The sequence below is a fragment of the Heteronotia binoei genome, chromosome 3 (assembly GCF_032191835.1).
Source record: "Heteronotia binoei isolate CCM8104 ecotype False Entrance Well chromosome 3, APGP_CSIRO_Hbin_v1, whole genome shotgun sequence".
NCBI lineage: Eukaryota > Metazoa > Chordata > Lepidosauria > Squamata > Gekkonidae > Heteronotia > Heteronotia binoei.
This window is the reverse complement of record NC_083225.1, coordinates 53,315,820-53,342,336: the sequence shown is the minus strand read 5'-3', so window position 1 is coordinate 53,342,336 and position 26,517 is coordinate 53,315,820. Positions and strand designations below refer to the sequence as shown.

The following is a 26,517-nucleotide window of genomic DNA, read 5'->3' as shown; positions in this document are numbered from 1 at the left end:
GGGTGCCCAGCAGCACCCGCTGACAGGGTGGCGCCCTAGGTGGGCGCTTACCCACCTACTCCCATGTGCTGGCCCTGCAGAAGCAGGGTTGCCACTTTCTGGAAAGTCAGGGAAATGGAAATTGGTCAGGGAAACTGTGATTAAAATATATTCAAACAATGGATTTTTGACCAGTTGCTGCAAGAGCATAATCTGTTCTTGTGGCAACTGGAATAGAGAAGTAGCAGAATACAAGTAAAACTTAATGATGCCCTTTCCCAGTTCCACCTTTTTCTCAGCTCCACCCCCAGCAACCAGCCTAATGTGTTTGTTGAGCTCTCTCCCTGCATGATTTCCAAGATCTGCCTGTAGCACTGGCAAAGCAAGATAAGTTTAAACGTTTAGCAATATACAAACTTTAAACATCGTTTTTCATCCTTACCTGCTAGTACTGCATTTAACTTACATATAAAAATAAGCATGTTTTTGGGTCATGCTTGTGTATGGAATGGATATTTTATCTCCTGCTAAAACCAGCAGAGTTGCAAATGAGTTTTGCCGCTGTTGGATTTCACAGATAACTAGCACTTTCTGCTCTGCACCATGCAAAGTTAATTTTGCGAATGTGATTGTTCCTGATGGAGTTTACCAGCTCTCTCACCCTCTTTCCTGACTTCTCCCATGCATAAAAACTGCAAATGAGGGTTGTCTGCTTCTCTAGATTGCAGAAACTTCACCTCCTTTCTTGCTGCTGATCCAGCTTTGGAAAGTTCTACTTGTTAGCATTCAGAATTTATTTGAGTTGAAGTTTGCATCTTGGTGTAATTTTTGGTGCAATTGCAAAACAGATGTTGCTGCAGTTAATGTTGAAAGAAGCTGATATTAAATCTCTTCCTTTGACAAATATTTTTGCACTTGAGACTTGTGTAGTTGTAGAGTAGAACATTTCATTAAGTCTTGCATTAATGCAACACAACCTATTTGTTTTTTAACTTGTTATATTTGAATGGTAGTCAGTGAAATTGACAAATGTTGGTCAGGGAAAGTCAGGGAAATTAAAAATAAAATTTTAGTGGCAACCCTGAGAAGACACTCTGACTGATTTCCCACTTGTCTTATGCCTCTCCCAAGCTTCTCTTCTCAGCAGGGCTTCCCTCCGATTTCACACTATCTGCCCTGGGGCTGCAGCTAACTTCAGATTTTTCGTGCTGCAAACAGAAACCTCTAAAACCCAGTTTCTGTTTGTGACACTAGCTGCAGCCCTGGAGCAAATAGTGTGAAATTGGAGGGAAATGAGGAGTTTGAGAGCTGGGTAAGATGAGTGGGAAATCGGTCTCTGTGTCTGGGGCATTGCGGTTGGCTGAAATCAACAGAAGCAACCACCTAGTAACCAGAGGACTGTAAGAAGCTTGACGCTCTGCAGAAAACCTTGTGAGGAGCAAGCTACAGGTTGAAACTCTTCAGAGAAGTTTGTGCAATTGCCTCAGTGATTCCACTGTCCTGACTTGAACTGTATTGCTGAGAAAGAAACTGCAAGCAACCTTGAGAAACTGCTAGTTACAGCAAGAATTGGCTAACATAGACTAGTAAGGTTTTTTGTTTCTGTCTTTCTTGTTTGTCTGTATACCTCTATTTTTTATTCTATTTTGTAAATAAACTGCATCCTTCTTATATTTTAATTGGAAGGAGTTCTGGTCCTCATTAATAGTCTAATTGGGTGAAATTGCACTAAGTAGCAGACAAAAAGGAACCCTCTATTTTTATTAATTAGAATTTTTCTCTAAGTTAAAAATTCTGGACCCCTCCCAGAAACATGATGTTTTGACACCTCCCATCCTCTTCTCTTCTCTTCTTCCTTTATGCTTCTATCGCCCCCTTATTTTTATTCACCGCCCCCCAATTGCACCCAAGGCTACTACCACCCCCCTGGATCATTCCAGCGCCCCCAGGGGGCAATATCGCCCACTTTGGGAAACAAAGTTCGATCCCCTTTCCTTGGCCCAAATGGAAGTTTTTGTCAACTTCTCAAACTTCCTTGCCAACTTACTTTCCAGTTATCTGTCTGTGTTAAACTGCTCTTGGCTAAGGCTGAAATCCAACTGCAGTCAAGTCAGAAATCTGATTGAATCTCTCCTCAGCATGCAGTTCTCTCAAGACTTCTGTTCAGCTGATGCTAACCAATTCAGATTGCTTGGAGCAGCCTTTCACTCAAGGCTCTCTGTTGCTCTGTTTGGCAGTCCCCGGTATCCATAAAACTTTCCTCCAACAGCAATTACTTATGAACCATTTATTTCAATATAGGACACTCCATTTTTCTTCACAAAACTTCCTAACAAAGTAGTATTTGCTAAAACAAGGATCTGAAATTTTTTGAAAATCTTAATGGTTAAAGACTGTTGAGAAAATCTACCAATTATTAGAGCTTGAGGTGACCAACTGGAAGTACCCTTAAAGCAGCAAAGTAGAAATCTATACAAAAGTTCAGATGTTGCTCCTCTGTGGGTTTCCTCTGGAGTGATTTTGCATAGGACTGCAATTCTATGCCTGTTGGGCACAGGATCAAAAGATTATAGTGCTGCTTAATAGAATCAGTCCTAAATGGTTCTTTATTGTTCAAAGTGAAGATACCTGTGTTACCAGTTTCCTAATGCTAAGAGCTTCTGTAGAATTAGGTAGAAAAGAAAACAACAACAGAAGTTCATATTTCTGAATCAGTGTGCGGCAGTAAATTCCAAGTGTGTTTCAAGAGTATGCTTTTGGTAGGAAAGAACACAGCATTACGCATAAAAGTTTAAACAATTTTAACAAAACTCTCTAAAACCTTGTTACATATCAAATTTATAAAGAAGATATAAAAATAAACGGGAAAAATTGGTAGGGAAATAAAAATGATCGGGTTTCTGGGGATCAGTGTACCCCTAAGCTACTTAGTCTTTTGAATTATATTGACATACAATATAATCTTGTTTTTGTTTTGATGTCTTGCTTCCATGAGTATACAAAAGACTAATCAAGCTGATCGTGGAAAGTGTCAGATAACAGACATAAGTTGCATGTATATATGATGGGGATGCCAAGTTGTTTTGGGGTTTTGGAAGGTAGTATGGAATAACAGGGAATATGTGGAGCCTAGATCAGTTTGGATTTGAAGAACTTTCTGAACCATACTGGTATATATAATCACAAAAGATTGGATCTTGCAAGCATTTGTCCAGTAGAAGGAGCCTTTCACTGTTTCAAGAGGTTATTCAGGCCTCTTATTGGGGAAGGCCTTATGCCTGAGGAAAGTCCCTTCATTAGTGGAACAGATCCATGGTATTCAACCCAACATCTGTACCACAAATTCCTTGACTCCCATAAAACTTGTAATTATGAAATATTAGAAAAATAAAGGCTCATTGTATGTATTGTATAAGGAGAACATTGCTGCTATTGGAATTGAATAAACTGTAGTGCTATGCGTTTGGAAGCATAACCAGTTATTCTTTTATTGCTTATTGAAGAAATGTTATGATTATCCATTACCTGGTGCACATATTTTCTTTTGTAATTTGTTTATGTCCCTTTGTGTGCTTTATAAAAAAAAATTAACATTTTGTTTTGGGGGGGCGGATTTACAGGGAGTCAGCAAGATGTTACAAAAGTGTTGTGAGAGTTGCGGTCTTCAATTACACTGATGGACAGTGTTTTCATGATGAAGTCTTCCATAAGCAAGAGATACGAGTAGGATCAAATGCAAAGATTGTCTGTCATATCTTGGACAGTTTTAAGAAAGACAAGAATGCTTTGTCCATTCGATGGTATAAGGTACAGAGCTAATGGAATTTCTTCCTCTGTGTCATTTAACCACAGTCTCTATTCTGAACTTTAGAATGCTACAGAATTATGTTAGCAGGTTTCAGCATGCCTAGGGTTCTGAGTGGAATATGGAGTCTCAAACCTGTGTTTTGCTTGTAATCGTAACATAGAAGAGATTTTTTTTCCAAGAGAGTTTTGGCGACTTGCCTAGGGCTAACATGACTTAAACCTGGGACTTCCTGATTCACAGTTAAATCAGATAATTATAAATATAAATATTAAAAATGTCCACAGTTAAGTCTTTTAGCCATTACAGTACACCAGCAGGAAATACATTCCATGGTGATACTTCCTTATAGTGATTTTGAGACTCGATACAGCCCTGTTCATATGTTACATCCTAAATGTAATTGTATACATCCGTTTGTAAGAATAAGCCAATGTGTGTTCACTCCACAAATGAAACTGGAGACCAGTAGCTGAACAAATGTGGAATTTAAACAACGTGCATTTACTGTAACATGAGAATTTAGGGTTGCCAGGGTCCTCCTGGCCACCAGTAGGGATTGGGGAGATAGGATTGCTAGATACAGGTTGGGAAGCTCCTGGAGATTTGGGGATGGAGCATGGGGAAGATAGGGACCTCAGTGGGATACAGTGCCATATTCACCCTCTAAAGCCTTCTTTTTTCCAAGGAAACTGATACCTGTAGTCTGGAGATGAGCTATAATTCCTGGGGACCTCCAGATCCCCTGTGGATCCCCTGTGGAGACTAGCATTCCCATGAGAATTGCTCAGAACGCACAAAGAAAAATCAAGTGCCCCATGTACACAGATTGTATATGCATTCACTGTAACTTGTGAACAGAGCTATGGTTGAGCAGATTCAAGTATTCAGGATGCCTCTACTTACAAATGCTAGTGGGGGGGGAGTGTGTGCGTCTTATGGAGCGAAGGTACCTTCCTCTGGGGGGGCGATCCGTTGCCTCCGCCTCTGATCCCGGCGCTTCCCCCGCACCTGCCTGCCTGGCTCCAGCTTCTTCCAGCAAGCGCTGGGATCGCTCCACGCTGCCCCCACCGCAAACCCAGCGCTTCGCGAGTGCCGGCTGCGGAGAGGGCAGCGTGCTTCCTCCGTGCCTGTCTGCCTGGCTCCAGCTCTGACGCTTAAAGCAAGCGCTGGGATCGGAGGGCGGAGGGAGTGATCGCAGACAGGCACGGAGGAAGCATCCGCCCCCTCTGCAAACCCAGCGCTTCGCGAGCGCCGGGCTGTGGAGGGGGCGGCGTGCTTCCTCCGTGCCTGTCTGCCTAGCTCCAGATCTGATGCTTAAAGCAAGCGCCGGGATCGGAGGGCGCGATCCTGGCGCTTGCTGTAAGCGTCAGAGCTGGAGCCAGGCAGACAGGCACGGAGGAAGCATGCTGCCCTCTCTGCAGCCGACGCTCACGAAGCGCTGGGTTTGCGGTGGGGGCAGCGTGGAGTGATCCCAGCGCTTGCTGGAAGAAGCTGGAGCCAGGCAGGCGCGGGGGAAGCGCCAGGATTGGAGGCGGAGGCAGCGGATCGCCCCCCAGGAGGAAGGTGTGTCCTATGGTCCGGAGCGCCTTATGGTCTGAAAAATATGGTATATAGATCACTACCATTACATTGGAAGGCCTGTGGTCAGAGCACCAGACTTGGATTAGAGTCAAATCCTCCCTCACCTGTGAATATTTCTAGCAGTGTTGGGCCAGTCACTCTTCTTCAGCCTAGCTCATAAGGTGGTGGTTCTTCTTCCTAGAATGTAGTGACACTACTTTGCCAAGGAAAACATCACCATGAAATGAATTTTCAGAATTCTAATATAGTGTATTGTTCTATCAACTGAATAAGCATATTGTCCATTAGGAGTAGACTGATCCATTAAAATGGCACAGAAGCAGGCTGGGCAGCCCTTTATGGTCCCACTTGGAGGCAATAGGGAAGGAAGTTGACAAATGGTCCTTTACCCATTGCCACAAACTGGGTCCAAACCACTGCACCACTGCCAACAGGATTGGGTGTAAACCAGAATAGCAGCCTATTAGGAATTTCCTTGGACTGTCTTGGTTTCTGATTTCCATTCTGTGGTGGATCCTGAGTGGGATTTGTCTGAGATTACATAGAAAGCATCTTGTGGTTCAGTTGAGTGAACTTTGCTTGCATGCCATATATGATGAAACAACTACCTTGGTTGCACTTAGGAATGTAAGCAGCTGAATGGGAAACGATTTGCCTTCTATGGTGAGGATGTTATAATAGACAATGTGACTTCAGATGATTCTGGAAAGTACCAATGCAAAGCAACATACACTTATGAGGGGAATAAATATAACATTTCAAGAAGCATTGTGGTAACTGCTGCAGGTAAGTGAGTGCATTTTGTTAGTTCACTGGAAAAGTTATGTTTTGTATCCAAACACTTCTAATGTGCTGGACCAAATGAAGCAGTTCTATGGAAGGTAGAATTTCCACCCAGGAAGTATGACTGGAGCTGAAAATGCACCCCCATGCTGCTCCTGAGACAGCAATTCAAGAACCATTTGGGGCTGTAGCAAGAGTGTGAGGCAAGAAGGGCACAATGTGTGGGCAACCAAGGAAATTATCCTTAGACCCATGTCATTGTCTCCTATTTCTTTTTTCACTGCAAAAACATCTTTCAACTCCAATAGGTTTTCAATCCATCTCCAATGGTATTTGCAAGCTGCAAACCCATTCAAGGTTTGTAACTTAAACTCTCATAATACTTCTGGCACCAATGACTTAATGTCACCATTAAATAATGTTATACTTTTCAGTGTGTCATCTGAAAATACTGGTGCAGCACTGAAAGTGGAAGTGAGCATTTAAAAATCAAATCCATATTTTATTCAATGGTCCTTTAAAACTCTATTTGGAATATAGAAAATCCATCTACTAATCTTACCTTGCCTGTGAAAACTATCTCGATATCAATGAAATGTATTAATGAAAGTGGTGTTTTGCCGGGTGCATTATAATGTAAAATACATAGAGATCCATGTTTCTTTGGCCTGTTAAAATTGTTGGTTGGTTGCAAGTAAGTGTCAGAGGGTTAGCCACCTTGGTTTGCAGTGGAACAGTTAGATTTGAGTCCTGTAGCACCTTAGAAACCACAAGAGTCTGGGGGGTATAATGTAGAGAGTCCAAGCTTCCTTTTCCAGTGAAAAAGGACTCGAATCTAACTGGTTGCAAGTAAATATCAGTTTTTATTTTCTGTTATACTTGCAAGAGAAGTGGAGGGTTTTTTTTGGGGGGAAGGGGTTGATTGAAATCCCTTCTTTTTTGTTCCTGTCTTGTTTAGGCACAGTTTTTGGTGCAGGCTAAATGATCATAGTTGAGGGCAGAACACTTGAAAAGTAGTTCTGTTTGTAAGTTGAGGTAGGCACCACCACCACCAGCAGAGGAAAGTCCAGAATTCTTGCTGGAAGAGCTGAAGTCTGTGACTATTGAAAGTAAAGTAACTGAGGCAAGCAATGGTAACGTGAGTGTCGCCTCCACCTTCAGCAGCTTGTCTTCCACACCATTGCAGCATTTCCCTTTCTGTCTTCCCCAAAAGCCACTTGAATTTGTGTGTCTGATCCTCTCCCATATAAGGCAGGGTGAGTGATGCATTTCTACATTTTTTAACCTTGCAATGCTGTAATCACGAAATAAAGAACTGTGATCACTCTTCCATGGGCGTCCTCATGCATCGAACCCAGTACTTTTCAATATGAAAAGGAATATGCAGTGGAGTGGATCCTTCAAACGTTGCTCTTTTCTGTTGCTTCAAGCTGCTCTTCTCCCTAACTTGAAGACAGCTTGAGTACTACCCTCATCTACATGCAGCTTTCCACAGAACACAATAGTCTTCTGTCCCCACTTTGTACACAGATGAGGGTTGTCACCACCAGTGTTCTCTCCAAGCTGAGTTAGTGTGAGCTAGCTCACAATTTTTTAGCCTCCATTAGCCTCACACATTTTTGTCTCACGCAAAATGGTCCTAGAGCAAACTAATTTATGCAGTAGCTCACAACTTTAATACCAGTAGCTCACAAAGTAGAATTTTTGCTCACAAGACTCCACAGCTTAGAGGGAACATTGGTTGTCACATGAATACTACTGGTTGCTTCCCTGTCACGTCTCATTTGACCCCAAGAAACTATGTGAACTGACAGTTCACATTTGTTTATATTTCTCAACTCCTGCAGTGTTTTTGTCACTACCTTTGTCACTGCTGTGGCATTGCAAGTGATATTTATTTTGGGGCTTTTGTATCAACAGATTGGTATTCTCACATCACTAGTTTGTTTTTTGGGCAATGCCAGTGTGGCTATACTGAATGTTTCCCCATCCCTGCGTGAAAGTTGCAAATATAATACAATAATGTAGTATATAGGGGACAAGGCTGTTAGACTTCTTATTAAAATCTTATGAATTGGTGGCCTTCAGCAAGCCTTTTTTAAAAAACAAAACAAATTCTCAGTTCTTCCATCTAATCACAGAGTACAGGTTTGCTGTTATATGCTCTGAACTTTCTAAAACCCTATATCGTTATGTTTATATGCTTGTTATATGTGTTACCTGAACTTTGACTTAAAGGCATATTTTCAAAAAATGCTTTTTTTTTTTGCTAGCAAATCCAGAGAGAAAAAGAACTAAGATTCTATACCCAAGAAACAACACAATTGAAGCTAAACTTGGTAAATCTGCCTCTATTTTATTTTCAGTCTATCTATCTAAAGACATGATCAGGGCCAGCGCTAAGGGTTCTGCGCCGCTAGAGGTGGACCCATGCGCCGCACTCCCCACCTTCCCAGCTTCCTCATTTTTTCTGTGCATGCATAGCATGCGCGCGTCACAATTACGTCACTATGTGATGTCATCGTGAGGCAGCTTTCTCCCTCCTTGGAAGCTTCCAAAGAGTGTAGTTTTTTAAAGGCGCCCGGATCTGGCCCTGTTTGCATGCTGGGCTCCTCTCAGGGAACCCAGTGAGCAAACGCCCGACCCTGCTCTGCCTCCCCACACTGTGGGGAGGCAAAGCAGGGCTGGATCTGGCCCCGTTTGCATGCCGGGCTCCTCTTGGAGAACCTGACAAGCAAAGGCCTGAACCTGCTCTGCCTCCCCGCGGTGCTGAGAGGCAAGGTGGGGTTGGATTTGGCCCCATTTGCATGCTGGGTTCCTCTTGGGGAGCCCAGTGTGCAGACACCGGGCCCTCCACCTCCCCACGGCACGGGGAAGCTGAGCAGGCCCGCTGGCATGTGGGGAGGGTTGTCTAGAGGTGCCCCATAGGCCATGCGGCACTCTAGGCAGCCGCCTACATGGCCTACTCCCATGTGCCAGCCCTGGACATGAGGATTGTAAGGGCAACTGCCAAAAATCCCCCAAAACATATCACCTTTGGGCTGCAAGGAAATTTTAATGTCTAGTTAAATTTCTGTAGCTCTCACATAGTAGTTTCTCAGTTTTCTTACTTTTCTCTTATTATTTCATAGTTTGTGCATTCTCTCTCTCTCGTTCTGTGACCAATTTCCCACTCACCATATGCTGCTCTCACGTTCATCTTCTCAGCATGGCTTCCTTCTGATTTCACACTATCTGCCCCGGGGCTGCAGCAAGTGTTGGCGTTTTCACGCAGCAAACAGAGAAACTGGTTTTTAGCGGTTTCTGTTTACTGTGCATCCCCATTAGCACTTTACACAAAGGTGTGGGAAAGCGCCTGCAACAATGAATATCTCAAATTTCCCCAGAGAGCTGAAAATAGACAGGGAGGAAGCCACAGGGGAAACTTACATTATTCAGAGCCATTGTACTTCACCACTGAGTGGAACAAAATTGTATGTTCCTGGATGCAGGGACATAGTGTCTTAAGAAAGGGTAACATTTTGATTCCATTGTGCAATGACATGTTAAAGGCCTCTGATGTCCGTTTTGATTTCAGGATCCAGTGTGTTTGTAGAGTGCAATGTATCAACTTTCAGAGACAGTCCTATTTCTATATCCTGGAAGGTCAATAAAACTCTTGTTGATTTTCTGATTGATGGTAGAATTCGAGAGGGACATCAGTAAGTATCTATATTGTGTAGTATGTAAACAAATCAAGCAAAGATCTGAAACAGTAACTCACCTGATTCTTTGTTTAATGCAATGAAATGCCAGTTTTCATAATGGGTAAAAACAAATTCTGACACCTAGAATTTAGAACAACTTTGGTGGGTGTTAGTAGTTATTGCGCTGTCAGCTACCTTGGATTACGTAGTTTAATGAAAGACCGTGTTCTTATTCAGGACTCTTTATATAATGTATGTAGACTAAAGGAGAGTGCTTTTCATTTGTTCTCAGAAACGCCAAATTTCCTTGGAAAATCAGTAATGAGAGTCTGTCTTCTCCAGCAAATAATTTGCTTCCTCTGCTTGCAGATCTTTTCTGAAAACTACAGATGCAGGCATATTTGGATCATGTTCTGTATCTTGTTTGCAGTTCTTGTGGGCAAAGGGTGCAGCAGACCCAGCTAGCTTGTAAACTTTGTTCATGACCATATGGAACATTCCCCAGAATCCAGGCATTCTTCTGCAGACAAGCTGATGTGGGTTGTGTTGCCTGGTGTAAGAAAGTGAAAATGCTACCAACATGTTGACATATGGATGCTGCACTTCATATAAAATACGAGGCGGTATAGTTCCTTGAAAGAAATATAGCATATCAGGTTTTTGTACTTTTAATCTATCCTGAATGATGGCTCATGTGGCTTCATCTGCCTAGCAACTAGTTTACGGCTGAGCTGAGATTTTTGTAACTAGTACTACCAGTTCCCTCCAGATCCAAATCCATTGCTTTATTTATGAAGGCACAGTGGATCATGAGTTCAGCTCTTCAGTGTGGTGTTTGCATTTTGGACAGGAAAGATATCCCCATGGAAGAAGGGCTGCTTTCTGTAGTGTCTCTGAACATCACTGCACTGAAAGAGGAAGATTTTGGCGAGTGGTTTGTTTGCCATGCTGGGGAAGTAGCAGCATACTTCTCGGTGCAAACTCCAAGTATGTGATTCATTTTTTTGTTAGCAATCTATTTCAGTTTTGAAAAGTATTTTATAAAGGAAAAGATGACTGATTTTAAAAGGAATGAAGAAATAATAAGTTTTCCAAACTGAAATGTTTTATAAAACCATAATAAAGACCTGTGAAAACTTGGCAATGGAAGATCCATTCTTCTGCCCTTTATTGCTGAAAGATACAGGTTGCCAGGCCAGAAGTCATGACAGTCCCTTTCCATCTTCCCACTCATATCTCCTCTGTATAATCAGGGATTATCCCAGACAAAGCAGCAGTAGCAAGCAAAGCACAGGACATATTTGTGATTGTGGTAGCGTGCGTGTATTCAGCAGTAATCTACAGATGCTAATCTACAGATGCTAAAGAGAGCCAGTTTGGTGTAGTGGTTAAGTGTGTGGGCTCTTATCTGGGAGAACTGGGTTTGATTCCCCACTCCTCAACTTGTACCTGCTGTACCTTGGGTTAGCCATAGTTCTGGCAGAGGTTGTCCTTGAAAGGGCAGCTGCTGTGAGAATCCTCTCAGCCCCACCCACCTCACAGGGTATCTGTTGTGCGGGGAGAAGATATAGGAGATTGTAAACCACTCTGAGACTCTGATTCAGAGAAAAGGGTGGGGTATAAATCTGCAATTCTTCTTCTTCTTCAAAATATGATAGTCTCCTTGCCTTTCATCAGGCTTCCTTAGAGTTCCAGGTTTGCAAGATCTTCTGACTCAGATCTTGAGTGGTTAGGCTCTGACATACAGGACATGGAAACCAGTGGAGGACAGAGAAAGGGAAACAGCCTGATTATGCCTGAATTATCAGGATAGAAGCTGATGCACTTGGGAGTACAGCAAGCTCTCAAGCCCCACCTAAACTTGTTGCAGATCCTGAGAATGCTAAATCCCTGAAACCTCAAGTCAAGCCCTCAACCCTTAGAATTTCCAGCTTGCACCTCCCACCTACAGTTGACAAAGCTGAGAGGATCTCAACAGGGCATTCCCTCAGCGATCCCTCCTTCATGCCCAATGTCTATAATTCTTGCTTTTGTTTTGTATGTGTGGCTGAAGATGGTTTGGAAGAGGGACATCAGAAGAATGGGTATAGCTTATAGATCCATTCTCCACTATTTCACCGAGCCTTGAAGGACTTTTGCTTGGATGATACTCCTCCACCCAACATAGCAGTGCTATGTATATACTGGGAGGGGATGTTTACAAGTTACTATTTTGACATTGTTATTGTAAATCAAGGTGCTGCTGCTGAACTTTAAAGCCCTATACCAGGGGTGGCCAATGGTAGCTCTCCAGATGTTTTTTGCCTACAACTCCCATCAGCCCCAGCCATTGGCCATGCTGGCTGGGGCTGATGGAAGCTGTAGGCAAAAACATCTGGAGAGCTACCGTTGGCCACTCCTGCCCTATACGGTTTGGGATCAACATACATAGAAACATAATAGAGTTGGAAGAGACCTCCAGGATCAACCCCCTGCACAATGCAAGAAATTCACAAATACCTCCCCCCACACACCTGTGACACTGCTCCAAGCCCAGAAGATGGCAACCCCTGCCCCCCAAAACAAAACAAAAACCCAGGATCCCTGGCCAAACTGGCCTGGAGACAAATTGTTGCCTGACCCCAAAGTGGCTAACAGCATTTCTCTAGCTGTGTAAGAAAAGGCCATGAGAGCTAAGCACTGATGCGCCCTTTTGGCCCTCCTTCTCACAATCTGCCTAAGTTCACAGAATCAGCATTGCTGTCAGATGGCCATCTAGCCTCTGCTTAAAAACCTCCACATAAGGAGAGCCCACCACCTCCTGAGGAAGCCTGTTCCACTGTAACCGCTCCGTCGGGAAGTTCTTCCTAATGTTTAGCTGGAAACTCTTTTGATTTCATTTCAACCCAAATGACACCCACCACTCCCTTTTAATCCTACCTAATTCCTAAGGTAATCTTTGGAGGCCCTGCTTATAGTGCACCCACTTTCTCAGATAGGCAGCTGGCAATCAAGGAAAGGGCCTTCTTGCTAATGGCTCCTGAATGCGCTCTGCAGGGAGATTTGTCTGCTCCCTCCTGTTGCCATCTTTTGCCAGTGAGGGAAGACTTTTGTTTTGTTTGGCATTCCCTCAGTGACTCCTCCTTCCTGTCCAGTGTTTTTAATTCTTGCTTTCGTTTCGTATGTATTTTAGCTCTGGTTTCAGTTGTTTCAATGATGGGCTTTGGAGTTGTTTTAATGGTTTTAAAATCTGATTTTATGGTGTTTTAATTTGTTAGTGGCCTAAGTGGCCTTTCTGAGGGCAGAGAGGTGAAATACAATTTTTGTAAAATAAAGCAAATTGCCTGCCTAACTTTGGGTATGCATGATTGATTTAACTTTCTATTATTTTTGTTTGTTTCTTGGTGCAGCCAAACATTATATTGGCTACTTGGCTGGAGCTCTTGCTGCACTGGTATTCACTACAGCTGTTCTTGTATTAATCTACATGTTCTTCAAGATTGACATCATACTTTGGTACCGAAAGTCATGCCATCCATTTCTTCATAAAAAAGGTAATTGCACATCGCATCCTGAATTACTGTGAATGGGTTAAATAAAAGCTGTATCTGTAGCCAGAGGCAAAGAAGAAAAGTTACAGCAAATAAACCAGCAACCTCGATAGATGTTAGGATAAAGAAGCCTGCTGGAATGGAGAGAGACCGGTTTTTATGCTATGGGAATGGTGTGACTGATGCTGCTTTGTGTAATTTCTCTTATTATCTTCAGGGCTTTTTTTGAGTAGGAATGGACAGAAAAGCAGTTCCAGCTGGCTGTGTCAGAGGGTGAAGCCCAATATGCAAATGAGTACCTGCTGGAAAAAGCCCCACATGAAACAATGGTGATGTCAGGGGGTGTGGCCTAATATGCAAATGAGTTCCTGCTGGGCTTTTTTGGCCAAAAAAGCCCTGATTATGCTTAATGATTGAATGGTAGAGATTTTGTAGGCAGCATTGTCATTCAACCTGCAGGGACTGGCAATATTGGCTTTAGCCATAAACCCATTGCCAGTTCTTCCCATGTAGTCTCTTGCACTTCAAAACATTATTGTAGCCACCATTATGGAAGCAAACACAAGGAGTCTCTGCCACCACGGCCCTAAATCAGGATAGTTCATAAGTCACTTAAATATATTATACAAGCTCTATTGGCTGGTAACTGGTAGCTTAAAAGGAGGACATGGTATATATAGTGTACTTGAAAAATAGAATTGTTTAGTTCTGCAAGTCACCTTCATTTGTGCTGCTCAGTTGCAGATGGGAAGATCTATGATGCATATGTGTTGTATCCAAAAACCCACAAGTCAGATCATTTTGTTCTGAAAGTACTTCCTGAAGTTTTGGAGAAACAGTGTGGATATATTCTATTTATATTTGGTAGGGATGACTTACCAGGAAAAGGTAAAATTTGAGCATTCATTTTCATTATTGCTTTTTAAACAAAACATGCAATTTAATCTTTGTGTTTTATCCATGCTAAATGACAACTTGGCCTTGAACCAGATAGCCCAGACTAATTTGATCTTGCGAGATCTCGGAAGCTAAGCAGGTTCGTTCCTGGCTCGTATTTGGATAGGAAATCTCCAATGAATACAAGAGTCATGACATGGTAGGAGCCAGGCAATGGCAAACCACCTCTGGCCTTGAAAACCCCATGGGGTTGCCATAAGTCAGATGTTACTTGATAGCACTTTCCACCATCATCAAATGATGATTTGAAACAACAGTCATCTTAAATTTTCATTTAGGGCATGAGAACACATTAAAAACAGGATTTTTTTTTTACAGCAAACCAGGAAACTACTGCTTAACCTTTGGAAAGATACATGCAGCCCCAATTTTTAAAAATAGTCTTGCTTGCAATTAGGGTTGCCAAGTCCAATTCAAGAAATATCTGGGGACTTTGGGGGTGGGGCCAGGAGACATGGGGGCGGAGCCAGGAGCAAGGGTGTGACAAGCATAATTGAACTCCAAGGGAGTTCTGGCCATCATATTTAAAGGGACAGCACACCTTTTAAAATGCCTTCCTTCCATAGAAAATAATGAAGGATAGGGGTACCTTCTTTTGGGGCTCATAGAATTGGACCCCCTGGTCCAATCATTTTGAAACTTGGGGGGTACTTTGGGGAGAGGCATTAGATACTATATTGAAAATTTGGTGCCTCTACCTCAAAAAACAGCCCCCCCCAGAGCCCCCAATACCCACAGATCAATTCCCCATCATTCCCTATGGGAATCGTTCATGGAGGTGCATAATGGCTGTGGGGGTGGGGCTTCCCCCGCTGGCCAGCTGGCTGGGGAAGGGAGGAAGCCTGTAAAACCGGGGGATCCCCCACTGGGACCTGGGGATTGGGAAGCCTACTTGCAATTGGTAGCTTGTATCTGCACTGCTGCTTAATTCAGATGAACTTTATCACCACCTAAATACTTAGATAGTGATAAAGGTTATCACTTGATCCATGCCCTTTGATTTTAGTTTATTAATGTTAATAATGCTTTCTAGATGCTAAGTCAATGTTTCACATTTCTAGCCCCAGTACCATTTTTTCCAAAAATACAAATGATCAGCGTTCAATGATTTTTTTCCCCAGCAGTAGTTACTATAGTGGTCATATTTGTTATAATAGATGACTGTTTTGCAAGGTATATTACTGCCTTGTAATTTTGATGTATTTATCTCTTCTAATTTACAGCTCTGGTCACAGTTATTGATGAAACTATTAAGCAAAGCAGAAGGCTGATAATTATCTTAAAGTCAGGATCACCAAGCTACAAATTGTTAGAAGAAGATCCTGAGCAGCAGATAGCTCTATACAATGCTCTTGTACACGATGGAATGAAAGTAATCTTGATTGAAATGGATAAAATCAAGGATTACACTAACCTGCCAGAATCCATTCAATACATTAAGCAAAAACATGGAGCCATCCAGTGGAATGGGGACCTCACAGAGAGTCAGTCTTATTCTGCAAGTACCAGATTCTGGAAAAAAGTCAGATATCAAATGCCACCAGTACCTCAGACCTCGGCAGAACTACCTTTGGTGGAAACATCTCTCACCTGTCAAGTGATAGAAAAATGATTTTTATTTTTTGGTATTTTTGTAGTTTTTTATACACGTGTGTGTGTGTGTGTGTGCACCTGGTAGTCGTGGCAACCCTTGGTGACTGACCCCTACTGGGGGCTTGGAGGATATTCAGAGAGGTGGCTGAATAAAGCCTGCCCTTGCCTCTCACCTCCGGTATTTCAAGGAGGTCTTCCATCCAACTACTTGCCAGAGCTGACTCTGCTTAGGTAGGTGCTGAGATTTGACAAGATCAGGCTTGCCTGAGCTATCCAGGCCAGGGTGATAGGAAGATGATTCTTGTATCACTTTTATAACTCTTGGTACACTTGTTTTGGAAGGCTGTTTTGATAGATATCCTTAGAGCACAACTTTGCTTGAACTTTCATGGTTTCGTGTTTGCTGCTTAACTAGCATTCTCATGTACATAACACCCATAGGTCATTGTCAGACAAAAACAATGAAGTTGAAACAGTTTATTTTTATGCAGGTGTATTGAACAGCATTTTTTATATTCTCAGGGTGTTCCTTAGCAAGAGAACATGTAAGTAATAGAATGTCCCCAGAATAGGCAGGACTGCAGTACACATACACAAATGAAGCAAAAGTTGAAACCTTGCTCATTAGCTGTTTTGTGAACCCAGTCTCTGCCTTCCTTCCCAAAATGTCAGTCACAGAGGCATTACTTTACAGGGCAATGGACTTGCACCCTGGGGTACTCCATGCACACTCTGTTGGACGAAAGCCATTACATGGCTGTTGGATCAAGAATGAGACTCACACAGAGAGAAACTGTTCACAAGTGACTCTCAAACCAATTCCAGGAATATCTGTGGAAGATATTGAACCCACAGATGGATTGGTGCAACAGTAACTTTGTGTCCCTTGACTTCAAATGTGAAAATATTTTTAATAATATTTGATAAATGACTGAAATTTGCAGGATTCTCTGGAAATACATTTTCCAGATAGAAATGTAAAGTTCTAAGCAGAGGAGGGAGTCCAGATACATTTCATTAAATCTTATTTACTGACTATAAAGAAGGAGGCAGAATGCTTAAAAGGTTAACTCTTATGTGTTGTCAGTGGTGTTGAATTGTAGGAAATGTATTGGTAAAAATATGAGTAAAAATAAAATTGGTGGATCTGGTGCACAATGAATTTTTACTGGCTGCTTGATGAAGACTAAAAGGTTTAAGATGCATTGTGATTATTTCTATATCCTGTCATCAGTTCTTATAATCAGATGGCAATATAATCTATTCACTGTCATCAGTTCTTATAATCAGTGAACAAATTAAATAGCTTCTTGTTGGCATTTGCGCTGCATATTTATATGACAATATAGTAGCTTGTGTAATTATGGGTGTACAGAAGGGCTGCCAGGAAGCAATCTTTCACCCATATAAAATATTGCTCAATTGTTATATAACCATGGGTTTTCTCATTTTGAGCCTTGAAACACAGCTCCTTGCTAAAGGCAGAATACACTATAAAGAAGAAGAAGACTGCAGATTTATACTCCACCCTTCTCTCTGAATCAGAGACTCAGAGTGGCTTACAATCTCCTAAATCTTCTCCCCCCACAACAGCCACCCTGTGAGGTGGGTGGGGCTGAGAGGGCTCTTACAGCAGCTGCCCTTTCAAGGACAACTTCTACAAGAGCTATGGCTAACTCAAGGCCATTCCAGCAAGTGCATGTGGAGGAGTGGGGAATCAAATGCACTTAACTACTACATCAAACTGGCTCTCTGAGTGCATGTGAGCCATCTGTATAAGTAAATATTCATATTGCAATAATGTCATTTTTAAACTCCATAAGCCCTTACAAAATCCATTGAGACGTGTGTTTGGATGTTTTTGTGCTTTTGGAGGTTAGGTGATATGATCGTCCTTGTACAAACAAACAGAATGGCCTAAATGGAGGGGAAATGCAATATACAAAATCAAATCAATGATGGTTACACATTGATAATGCAATAAAGTGTAGTTTGATTAAACCCCAGAATCTGTGACTTCTGAATGCAGAAAAGTTCAATAAATCAGGATATATTGGTTGGCATCAAACCAGGATTCCTTACTAGAGGCTGTAGATATCTGTCAATACAGTTCCTGCTAAGTGTAGCTTGTAGTATCTGAAATCACACACCACAATTTGTTGAGTAGTGCCAAAAAGGCTGGCCATAGAGATGGCAATATAGTCAGACTTATACACAAACCAGTTTTTCACTTCAGATGCACTAATCAAAAATGTGCTGTACAAGCCATACTTTAAACAACCCACAATTCATTGTGACATCTGAATGCAGGTCATGATAGAGAAAATGATTAGCAGCACCAAAGGGTTCTGTAGATCGGAGGTCCCCAACCCCTGGGCCATGGACTGTTAGCAACCAGACTGCAGAGTGAGGTAGAGCACCGAAAGAGGCAGAGCAGCCTTGCCACTGCTTTCACCCGCCTGGGACCTGGGCAGATGAAAGGCAACGCAGCATAGTTCTGAAGCACCACCTCTTTCATCTGCTTGGGTCCCGGGTAGGCAGAAGGGGCATTGCAGTAGCAACCTTCACCTACTCCTCACTTAAAGACCCCCATGGGGGCCAGGGATGGGGTGGGGTGGGTAGCCTGGGGCAGCCAAAAAACTAGCATACCACCCAGCAGTCCATGGAAAAACTGTTTTCCACGAAACCGGTCCCTGGTGCCAAAAAGGTTGGGAGCCACTGCTGTAGACAATACAAAACATGTGCTGTTTAACATAGTTATTAGGGATGCAGTCAACAAAGTAAAATAAATTTGACCATTAAAAGAAAAATGGGAAGTAAAGTACGTAGCTGTTTTGCAGATGATGTATTATGACAGGTTCTGCCCATTTGATTTTACTGGCGGGGGATGTGCGGATAGGGTTGTCATATCAGGTTGGAAAAGTTCTAGAGATTTGAGGATGGAGTCCGGGGAGGACACGGACCTCAACAGGGTACAATGCCATATAGTCCCCCCCCCCCCACAAGCATCCCTTTTCTCCGCAGGAACTACTCTCTGTAGCCCAGAGATGAGCTGCAGGGCTTTTTTTGAGCAGGTATGCACAGGAATGTAGTTCCAGCAGGCTTGGTGTCAGGGGATGTGGCCTAATATACAAATAAGTTCCTGCTGACATCACCACTGTAGAAAAAGGACTGCGTGAAACAATGGCGATGTCAAGGGGTGTGGCCTAATATTCAAATTAGTTCAAGCTGGGGTTTTTCTACAAAGACAGCGCTAAAAGAGGTAAAGGTAGTCCCCTGTGCAAGCACCAGTCATTGCTGACATTTTCACAGCAGACTTTTTATGGGTTGGTTTGCCATTGCTTTCCCAGTCATCTACACTTTCCCCCAGCAAGCTGGGTACTCATTTTACTGACCTTGGAAGGATGGAAGGCTGAATGAACCTTGAGCTGGCTACCTGAACTCAGCTTCCGCTGAGATCGAACTCAGGTCATGAGCATAGCTTCGACTGCAGTACTGCAGCTTTACCACCCTGTGCCATGAGGCTCTTTTAACAGCGCTGATAACCTGTAATTCTAGGGGATTCCTAGATCCCACCTGGAGGCTGGGATCCTCATCTTTAAACCACTAAAGGAAATGTAAAGTCACTCAGTACAAGCTAGAGGAAATTAATTCTTTGGAAGGTTTGCTGCATTGTAACTAAATGGCATATCCTTGTAGATCTTTAGTCTGTTTCTTTTGTTTTAATCTGAAGTTCATATAGCTCTCACGTCTCCTTTATTATGTGTAAGCCTTTCCCAATAACTGGTTTCCAAACTGTCTGGTTTCTATTAGTTTTGCTTGAAATGTGCTATTTTCCCTACAAACTCTACACTAATAGTGAATTTTAAAAACCTGATTTTGATTAATTTATTTAAAACAGTTATACCCTGCTTTATCTTTTCAAACTCATGGCAGCTAACAAAGCAACAACATCTGCAGAGCTCACGGATATGTGTGCTCAAGTTTAATTTATAAATGCTGGGATATTAGCAGGATCGCATTAGGCACTGGTGAAATGCCATTTTAGACTGGGCAGGGGGAGGCATTGAGAAAAAAGTGGATTTTTTTCAATCTGCGATGACTTTTGCCAGGCTTTTGTTTCAACATACACCACAGTTATCTTCAGTTTATTGAAGCCATATATGCTTCATACTGAGATCTTTATCCACTTATGTGGAAGTCCTTTGCCTGGGGCCTAAAACACTGTACATACAGTGCTGGACTGAGAATTGGGGGGGAAACATTCCAAAGCACTGGTGCCAAAAGCTGCTAATATTAGTTTATTAGATAAATAAATTATTAGTTTTACTATGCCAAGGGTCGCAAACCTCTTATTTAACAAGAATAGTGGAATATATTTGACAGTTGCTCCCCCCACCCCCACCTCGACATGTTACCAAGTTTTGTTCTGTCATGGAAACAGAACTTGGACTAAGAAAAATACTGGAGATGGCTATCAGCACAGAGAAAATATGTTAAAATAAAAACATTTAACAAACAACAACAAAAAGAGCCTAGACTGGTATTTCCAAAGGGGAAAATAAATACCCCAGTCCCATGCTGTAGTAAAATTAATGCTAAAGTTAAAGAGAGCAATAGCAGTGAGTTTGTGACAAGATAGTTTCAACAAAAATACTGGACAAAGAATAAAAAATTCTTGACCATGTGGAGACCAGGTGGTTTGGTGAGGCAGCCAGCTGAACAGGAGGCAAAGAAAGAGGCAGGTCTCAAAGGAGTCTAGTGATCTGTGCGCTTCATGCCACACCTCCTCTGGCAGGCAGATTCCCCACTAAACAAGGGGGCAATTTAGTGGGAACCTGAGTGGAAGTCAAGGTTGACCCCGCCCCAACCTCCTTTTCCTACTCCCCTCACTGATTTTAACCTTCCTCATAGCATTATAAGGATAAAATGGTTTAGGGGAAGAATATTGTAAGCCACTTTGGGTTCCTATTCAGGAGAAAATTGACACCATTAAGACATGTAAGTCAAAGTGACCTTCCTTCCATCCCACCCTCATTGCCAATGCTTCTGGAGTCAGGGCTGTGGGGGCTTCAGGCGAAATGCTGCTGCTGCTGATTGTCAAGGGAGGGAGGAAAAGGAAGGGGGGATGGTAAAAACAAGACTAGGGACATATAAATACCTTCTGAAATGATTTAGGGATGTGCTACCCTAATTTTGGAACTGTGACACTCACACACTGGACTGTTACAGGGTTGAGAATTGAAATTCTTGATCATGCTTCTTCACAGCACTTGTTTGGACTATCCCTCCTGCCTTTTGCAGCTGCCTAAACAAGAGAGGTAGTGGAAGAGAAGCTGTTTGCCTTTTCCCAGTTGGGAGCCAGAAGTAGCAGACAGTTTGGAGGGGATGAGTGAGGCAGGACTGTTACACCTCAACTAACCTTTTATTTCTCTGACTTAGAAAGGGAAAGGGAAAAAAGCAACACAAAATTGAGCAAGGGTTAACTCCCCACATTGCAGCACATGGGAGACACAGGAAACCAGTCCTTCTCGACATAAGTTCAGTAAAGCTGTACGGTAGAGTTTGATTTCTTTTTCTGTTTATCTATTGTCTTATGCTTTCTAATTTAAGCCTGGTTCCTCTGCATCCTTTTAGAACTGCCTGGTTCTTGAAACTCTTAATTAGAAAATACTAAATATATCTATGTCTGCCCTTGTCTCAATTTATTTCTCAGACAGGTAACAAATACCACCAGACGGTGCAGTTCAAAACTGGACACTGCAATCCTGCAAGTTGTGATAAGAGTAAAAACAATCACTACCACCAACAAAAAGGCAAACCATTAGCTCCTAATGGGGTGATGCTGCAGCTGTCTGCTACATTACAAGCTACGGATATCTCACCTTCCCCACAATTACATATTTATTTATTTATTTATTTGTGATTTATATCCCGCCCTTCCCACGAATGGCTCAGGGCGGCTCATATATTCAAGTCAGAGTCAGTTAAATAAATTAAATTTAATTTTTATGCTCTCTACCCCGTGAGTGGGCTCAGGGTGACTCACAACATATAGCTATAAATTTAAAAATTAAATCATGATATAATAAAATCTTAACATTCAATTAGTAATACAGAACTTATTTTCCAAGCAGCTGCCATACACAATCATGCTGCAGTTACAAAGCTGTGACCAGTTCTGTATCATCCACGTATACACTTTATTTAAAAACGTAAGGTCTCTCTTTTTTTTTTTTTTGCTGTTTCTACATGATGCAGTATGTTTGAATTGGAAGAAGTACAACAGTTAATAGTTTAACAGTTAAACATTATCTACACTTCAGAATCAGAAGTTAGTGTTAGTTTTATACCCAGCTGATCAGGAATTGTTTTCTAGCTTAGTAGCTTCAGGCTCCTAGATTGTGTAACCATGCTATTTTATCCAGAGTTTTTCTAAATTACATGGGCTTGCTTAAGCCCCAATAAACTTGTAGAACTGGTATCCCCTTCTATTTCAGAATACTGAAGAGTCCATACATTTTGGTTACTAGGATGAATTAATAATTTTTCCTCAAGAAAGTGCTGGATATTAATTAAACCCCATATTGTTGTTTTCTGGACATTTAGCTACTACAGAGCACCCACAAATTTAACTGAAGGAAGCATTTCCCCCTACACACTGGAAAGCAGGCTGTATGCCAGATTTTTTTTTTAAAATGACAACAATCTACTGCACTAATTCAACTGGAGTTTTTTTTTAATTTTTAAAATTATGCACACAGTAGCTTTAATAGTAGCCCTATCATGTTAGACTAGCCTGATCTTGCCAGAGCTTGGAAGCTAAGCTTGGTTGCACAGTCAGTACCTGGATGGGAGACTGCCAAGGAAACTTGGGCTGTAGAAGGCTCATCTTCTGCCTTCAAAATCCCACGGCCTTCCAGTGTCGCTCGGCAAGTCTTTAGTCCAAGGTAGGCAGAGATGACGGGAGGGACTCTTCGCTGCTAGCCCCGTTTTGTTCTCGCTTTTCCTTTAACAGGCGCGCGAATAAAAGCGCCGGTACAGCCTATTTATGCTGGAAAAGGCATCCCTACTGTTTCCCCAGCAGCAGTTATACGACAGATAAAAAGCAGCTTACTTAGCTATGGCGAAGGGTAGGGGGAATGCGCGGCGACTCAGGATTTGGTGTGTGGTGGGTAGAGGCTGAAGCGAGGGACTCTCGCCCCCCTTGACATAGATGGGACTGGGAGAGTTCGTGACTCTCGTGGTGTCGCTGCATCGAGATGAGCAAAGTTGCACCGCTTGAAATGCCGCCTTCTCCGCAACTTTAAAACAGTTTTATTGGGCTGGGCGTGAGATGCTAAGGCGCAGGCTTTCCCATAAGGTAAAGGAGCTTTCCCAGGCAACGCTGTACGGTCTCGGTGTCCGGTTTAAACTGTGGCCCACGGCAAGGAGCTGCGCATTTGGTTTGAAGCCCCCCCCCCAGGGGCCCCCTTTGTCTTGACGTGACGGTCAGTAGTACTCCACTAAGTAGACTCTCCACTCAGTGGCCAGATGCGAAGGGGGGGGGCAGCAGTTTCTTTAGCGACTGTGCAAGGTGTGCAAGAAAGAATTTCAGCAGGGGCCTGTGGGGGTAACTTTTTCTCCTGTTCTATTCGTTGCCTGTTAACCATAATGTTGATCTGTCTCGCCTGGTTGTTGGGCAGTCCCTTCGAATTCGAACTGAGTACGAATTCCATGTTTCAGTCCTGATATATCTGCATAGTTTTTTTTTTTTAAAAGATTTTTCTTTTCCTTACTGCTCCCTAATCCCTAATTTTCCCTCACTAACTCCACTGAGCTGTTAAGTCTGTGCTGTCTTTTCTGAAAATAATTAGGAACGATTGCTGCTAATTTTAAAAATTAACCGATTGACCCTGAGAAGGTTAAGGACTACTTAGCTGTTGTCTTTCTTGGCTTTTTCCTTGCTCAGCTCCTCGCAGCTCATGCAGATGGAGAGTTTTATGCATCCATCACATTTTTATCCCATCCTTCCTTCAGAGGAGCTCCTTTCCCCACTTTAGTTTTCATAACACCCCTGTGAGGCAGGTTGGCTGACAGTTAGTGACCCTTCATGGCAGAGCAGAGAGTCAAACCTGGATCTCCCAGATCTGAGTCTATCACTCTAGTCACCACAGTGCACTGGTTCATCTTACCTTCAACTTGGATCCTACCAAAAGGCTCCAAAGATGGAAGGGGTGTCCAGCAGTAGAGTGACTTCTGCCTCCTGTCTCCCACTGCAACCCACAGTGGACCCCTGATATGCTGCTCGGGGGGGGGGGGAGGGGAGAGGGGGTAGCCACTACCCAGTAGCGGAACCTGAGGAGCAGTGTGAGGGGGGATTTGGAAGTCTGCCACAGAACAGGACATTGATGGAGCCATCCTCAGAGGAAATGATGGGCATAATCTCCCCTCCTATTTTTTCACTGTGAGTACTGTTAGCTATGGCACTGTAGGCTCCAGATGGATGTATTTTGCACACTAAATACATAGATCTTGTCCCGAAGGAAGCACTTCTCTGCTGGCAAAAACTTCATTTTCCATCAATTAAAGTTTGCAGACTGTTAGTGCTGGAGAGAAATGCAGTTTTTCCTGCATGACCGTTAGCCTGCCTGTTGCAATCGGAATTGCTGAATGGAACATGATTGTATGAGCTTCCCATTTGTCTAAAGATATCAGTGGTGATAATTATACTTTCCTTCTCTCTTGGGCTATTTTACTAACATTTTTAAGGTTTAGTTTTCTTTAACTTTCTCAAGAAAGGGCTTAATCTCCTAGTCCTTAAAAACAAAGAGGAAAAAACAGCAACTGCCAGTGGATTTTTTCACTTTCTGCATAGAGGTGCCTAGTTGCCCCTCCTCTGGCTCTCTCAAAGCTGCATACTGTCTGTCTTCAGTGCCAGAATGCAATCTGCCATTTACTTCTTATGGATATTTTGGCAGAGAAGAGGGTGTGTGCATTCCCTTGTGTTTGTAACCCAGTGAGAGCTGGCTAGAAGGCAATAATTTGAAGGGAATTGTTGATTGGAGGAAAGCATCCCACCCTCTCCTCTCCCGCTCTGGTCTTCCTCTCCTCTTCAGGACCAGCTTCTCCACTTTAAAAACAGATATCTGAGTAAGAGTACATGTGTAGTACTCTTTGGCCCAGTGATTGAAGTGTAAGGAAAATCTCTCTGAAGTTTTGAACAGAAGTGGTTAGGCTGGTTTTAAGCTGCACAAACCCTCTCCCAAGCCTCAGGCTCACTACAGTTTGGGAATAATAGGGACGGCCCAGGCAAGGCTGATTGTGTTTGATATTGGTAGCTAAACAGAGTCATCCCTGGTTAGTAATTGGATGGGAGACCACCAAGAAAGTCCAGGGTCATGGCACAGAGGCAGGCAATGGCAAAACCACCACTGGATGTCTCTTGCCATGAAGACTCTATGTGGTTTCTGTGATTCAGCTACAACTTGACAGCACTTTCCACCATCACCAATCCCTTGAACTGAAACAATTTCTCTGCAAGTGTCAACTAAGTAAGAATCTACCCAGTTTTACTGATTCTACCCCACCACCATTTTCTAGCATTTTAAGATGAAATCCTCCCCCGCCCTTATATTTTAATTTAACTCCTAGAACTTGCAGGTAGGCTTGCAGGTACTTGTCCTCCCTTGGTTCTCTGTCATTTGTATAACTCATGAAGCCAGGCTAGTCTTGCTCATTAGATGAATTAATGCCCTTTGTGACAAATGTGTGCCAGTTAGAAAGTGGTGCAAAGTTTTAAAAACTACGCATTCTACTGGTTGCTATCGCCATTGGTTTTTGACACTGTTGACATGCACTCTTGCTTTGGCTGAAGTGCTGGCAAACAATGGTGACTGTCACACACAAACATCTTCCTCAATTTTCAGTCTATTTTATTTCTTAAAACATATCCTGCCTTACTTTTGGTTCAAAACATTAAAACTAAAGTTAAAATAACAAGGCCCAATTCCCCCTTCCCTTCCATAAGATGCCTGCTGTTCAAACTTCCTGAAAAGCCCTGGCAAACAGGCTGACCTTACAGCGCCTCCAGGGAGCTCCAAGGAGGCAGCCCCTCTCAGTTCCTCAGGAAGCCCATTCCACACTGCTGGAGCCATGACGGGAAAGGCCTGAGCTCTGAGTGATGCCAGGTGGGCTACCCTGAGTGGTGGGACATCCAGTAGATGGCTGCCTGATGACCATAGTTGGGGCACAGGGATATATGGAAGGAGACCAGTTTCTCTGATTACAGCGAACTTCTGATAGACAATATCCCAGGTTTAAGAAAATGTCCATTTGAAATATTCAGGATGTCATTGCAGCACAGTAATGAATAAACAAAGTTTGTATGACTGTAAACTCAAGACTTGTGTTTATTCCTGTATTGGTCTCCTGTATTCCTTTTTCAAACGAATGTGAAAACAAATCTAATTCTCCACATCCCCTACTTGTAGGCTTAACTCTACGCCAGAGTCCCACCACCACTGGCATATGCAGGGTGATAGGGTGGGGTGGGGGTACAGTGGGGAATGTTCCATAATAAGACTCCATAATAAGAACCACTAACATAATGGTGGTCCCG

At 42.8% G+C, this 26,517-nt stretch overlaps 1 protein-coding gene across 1 annotated transcript in view; it reads left to right on the top strand.

Annotated features, from left to right (window-relative positions):
* The window catches only part of LOC132568213 (interleukin-1 receptor-like 2), a 33,376-nt gene extending 16,306 nt beyond the window's left edge, over positions 1 to 17,070 (top strand). Inside the window, exons 4-11 of the mRNA XM_060233801.1 lie at positions 3,600 to 3,786; positions 5,992 to 6,154; positions 8,425 to 8,490; positions 9,729 to 9,852; positions 10,688 to 10,824; positions 13,227 to 13,370; positions 14,106 to 14,255; positions 15,548 to 17,070. Coding sequence (XP_060089784.1) covers positions 3,600 to 3,786; positions 5,992 to 6,154; positions 8,425 to 8,490; positions 9,729 to 9,852; positions 10,688 to 10,824; positions 13,227 to 13,370; positions 14,106 to 14,255; positions 15,548 to 15,936 — 1,360 coding nt within the window. The 3' untranslated portion in view covers positions 15,937 to 17,070. The remainder of the gene's footprint in view (positions 1 to 3,599; positions 3,787 to 5,991; positions 6,155 to 8,424; positions 8,491 to 9,728; positions 9,853 to 10,687; positions 10,825 to 13,226; positions 13,371 to 14,105; positions 14,256 to 15,547) is intronic.
* The last annotated feature ends 9,447 nt before the right edge of the window (positions 17,071 to 26,517 follow it).